The 3,568-nt window shown below is 39.9% G+C and overlaps 1 protein-coding gene across 1 annotated transcript in view; it reads left to right on the top strand.

Moving 5' to 3' along the window:
* Nucleotides 1–2,194, top strand: part of LOC107598660 (NACHT, LRR and PYD domains-containing protein 12-like) — a 14,539-nt gene extending 12,345 nt beyond the window's left edge. Inside the window, exons 9-11 of the mRNA XM_016290052.1 lie at nucleotides 1,168–1,341; nucleotides 1,580–1,753; nucleotides 1,923–2,194. Of these exons, the coding sequence (XP_016145538.1) occupies nucleotides 1,168–1,341; nucleotides 1,580–1,753; nucleotides 1,923–1,941 (367 nt within the window). The 3' untranslated portion in view covers nucleotides 1,942–2,194. The remainder of the gene's footprint in view (nucleotides 1–1,167; nucleotides 1,342–1,579; nucleotides 1,754–1,922) is intronic.
* The last annotated feature ends 1,374 nt before the right edge of the window (nucleotides 2,195–3,568 follow it).

Below are 3,568 nucleotides of genomic sequence, written 5' to 3'. Positions count from 1 at the left end.
GGACTGTTTCCTGAACCAGTAGCCTACAATGCGTCTGTGGCACAAAGGCTGTTTCTATAAATTGGGGCAGTTCCAACTTTGCAAGGACAGTCTGGCGCTTCTGACTCACAGCCTGTTAGTAAGTTTTTTATATTTAAAGCATTTGCCACTGATGATTCAAACGTGAGTTTTGAGCAGTGTAGAGTAGCTTGTTGTTTGTCGTTTCACCAGACATGGTTTTATATTTATGCAATGCAACGCGTAAAAAGACAGTATAAGTCATTATAATCAGTAATTATGTTCCCACTGGATGCAACAAATGCCTCGTTTATAATGGGTTTTAATGTTTTTGTCTCGTCGCTCCAGCCAGGACATGGCATCACAATATGGTGAGGGGTGTAACATTTCCGTCACACGCTTGAGGTATTCGGCCAATCATAACGCACTGGATAGCTGGCCAATCACAGCACACCTCGCTTTTCAGACCGATGAGCTTTGTAAAAATCTACGTGTTTCAGAAAGGCGGGGCATAGAGGAGAAACAATAATGTACAGTATGTGGAAAATAATGTTTTTTTAACCTTAAACCACATAAACATTTCATTACACCAAATACACAAAATAATGTTCTTTTTAGCAACGTCATATGACCCCTTTAAAGGAGCACTTTAAAGGGGCGAGGTTCTGTTGGGTTATGGGCGTGTTTGTTTTGGTGCTTTCAAACATCAATATCGTTTGGCAAAAATCGCTTAGTGCACCTTTAAGGCTTAATATAATTTAAACGGATGAGTTATAAAAAAAAAATCACCCCCCTCACAGTTGTCACGAAGGGCAAAATTAGCTATATAGACCAAAACCACTTTTTGTACCAGGCTGTAAACATTTTTTTTTCTGCTGTAAAGTTGGGCATTTTAACATGGAGAGTCTATGGGTTTGACTCCCTTTTGGTCTCTAGCGGCCAGTCGATGAATTACAGTTTAAGTCACCTCCATGTTGGATTCAAGAGAGAGACCGGAAGCTTGTCACTTGGTCCACACAGATGCCGATGATGAAATGTAGGGGTTTTTTTTATTTGCAGAAAATTGGTAACTAAAGCATACTTTCATCACTGTGACAAGGTTTAAGGTTGCTATCAGTTTTTGATAATGCATTCCTTCTTATGTGACCTTTGTGTCATTGTTTTCCGCAGTTTGAGCAGTTGTGATGTCACAGATGAAGGTTGTGTCGCTCTGGCATCAGTTATGAAATCAAACCCCTCACACCTGAGAGAACTGAACCTCTCGTGGAATAAACTGAGAGACCGGGGAATAAAGTTGCTCTCTGGTGGATTGGAGAATCCTCACTGTAAACTGGAGACATTGTGGTAAGACGAAAAAGACCTGAAAAGGTGCAGTAAGAAGGCAAAAAGAAGTGATTATTATATTTGATAATTTAAGATTAATACAAATGATCAAGCTTATAATTTTTCTGTCTCTCTTAACTTATTTTACCATTAATATAAATGTGATTGGAGGAATATCAGTTATTTTCATACCAAACTGAGATTTCAGTAAATGGCTTTCTACATATTGAAACTGAGGAGTGTGCATTGTTCTCTGCAGGTTCAGTGATTGCAGTGTCACATATCATGGCTGTGCTGCTCTGGCTTCAGCTCTGAGATCAAACCCATCACACCTGAGAGAACTGGATCTGACTAAAAATAAACTGACAGACTCCGGAGTGAAGCTGCTGTCTGATATAAGGAATAATGCTGATTATAAACTGGAGACACTGCGGTGAGTAACTAATGTAACTATTATGTGACAATGAGCAGTAAGTGTATGTGTGCAGTAAGTAAGTACAGGTGTAAATTGGATTGTATTATATTGGGTTGTATTTTTATACAGTTTGATGGATGTGACTGTGAAAAGCATTAAATTAAATGTGTCTTTTTTGTAATAACAGGTTTAAGATGGCAGTCTAATCTCATCAGAACCAGTTATTGGTGATAGAAGCCACTTCAGAGAATCCACAGTCAACAGAAAACACTGGAGACAATGAACCCAATGTGTGTGAATTCTTGAAAAGTTAAACATTATTCTTGTGTTGATCACTAGATGCAAGCCTATTAATAAACCTTTTCAAAACTATACACAGTGCAGACTCTATACCATCTGCTCATTTAAAGAAAAATAGCATCCAACGACATTTAAATCTATTGTAAATTCATGTTCCAGTTATTTTTTTTGTATTTTTATATTTACTTCAAAATGTTAATTATAAGAATGCAATAAGAGTTTTAAGATTTTGTAAATTTTATTTGTGAACTGGAGTTCAGACGGTGGGTGAGCTATGTTTTGTTTGATTTGCAGATGCAGAATGCTGGTGTCACTGTTGAATATAGTGTCACTTTAGAAAAAATGTGTGATTTATACACTCTTAAATTGCATATTTCTTAAAGGGGTCATATGATGCTATTTCAATTGTTCCTTTCTCTTTGGAGTGTTACAAGCTCTTGGTGCATAAAGAAGATCTGTAAAGTTGCAAAGACTAAAGTCTCAAATCCAAAGAGATATTCTTTATAAAAGTTAAGAGTCAGCCACGCCTACCTAAAACGGTTCGTTCGAACACGCCTCCACATGTCTACATCACTATGTGGGAAGATTTGCATAACACCGCCCAAATGTTCACACAAAGAAAGAAGGCGTAACTTTTATTCTCGCTGTAGTATTGTTGTTGCCGCCGCCATGTTGTGAAGAGCTGTGTATTTCGTTGTGAAAGCGAAGCTACATTGTTTGGTCTTCCAAAAGAGGACGATATCCGCTTCATCGTGCCTAGAGCTGATCCGTGCTGGTCGCTGAGGAAATACATCAACTTTGCTGTGGATCACCGGATCGGCTTTCACCGTGGATGAAGAGGAGTCCAGCCCGGGGTCGTCACATGTGGTTGCCACAAGTCTGCCGGCCGCTCCTTCGTCGAATCCGCGCCGCGCCGTTCTCAAGCCCACCAGACCTCGGCTTACTCTAGCCGGCCGCCGCTCACTCTAGGCCGCCGTGTGTGACGCTGTGTTTCGTTGTGAAAGCGAAACTACTTTGTTTGGTCTTCCAAAAGAGGACACAACTAGAAATCAGTGGTTAAGTTGTATTTACAACACTGTTCCAGAACACTTCAACCCAAATATTCAGATGTGTGCAGCACATTTTATGGAGGACTGTTTCCTGCTCCTGGTAGAGTAGACTACAATGCCGGCTGTTCTGACTCACAGCCTGTAAGTATGTTTTTTTATATTTAAAGAATTTGCCACTGATGATTCAAACGCGAGTTTTGAGCAATGTAGAGTAGCGTTTGTTGTTTGTCATTTCTCCAACGGGTTTACCAAGGGGTTTACGGACAAGAGCTTTGCTGTGAAAAAATTCACAAATCAAGCTGGTGGAAATGACACAAGTATTCTAAGTGGCCAACTTTTGGAGCTATAGGCATATAGTTAATAAAATTAACTAAGTTATGCTAGGGGAAGTCGTGGCCTAATGGTTAGAGAGTCAGACTTGTAACCCAAAGGTTGTGGGTTCGAGTCTTGTACAGGCAGGGGTTGTAGGTGGGGGGGGGGAATG

Source organism: Sinocyclocheilus grahami, unplaced genomic scaffold, assembly GCF_001515645.1.
Source record: "Sinocyclocheilus grahami isolate Dianchi unplaced genomic scaffold, SAMN03320097.WGS_v1.1 scaffold253.1, whole genome shotgun sequence".
NCBI classification, from domain to species: domain Eukaryota; kingdom Metazoa; phylum Chordata; class Actinopteri; order Cypriniformes; family Cyprinidae; genus Sinocyclocheilus; species Sinocyclocheilus grahami.
The sequence above is the reverse complement of the archived record's forward strand: the minus strand, read 5'-3'. Positions and strand labels throughout refer to the sequence as shown.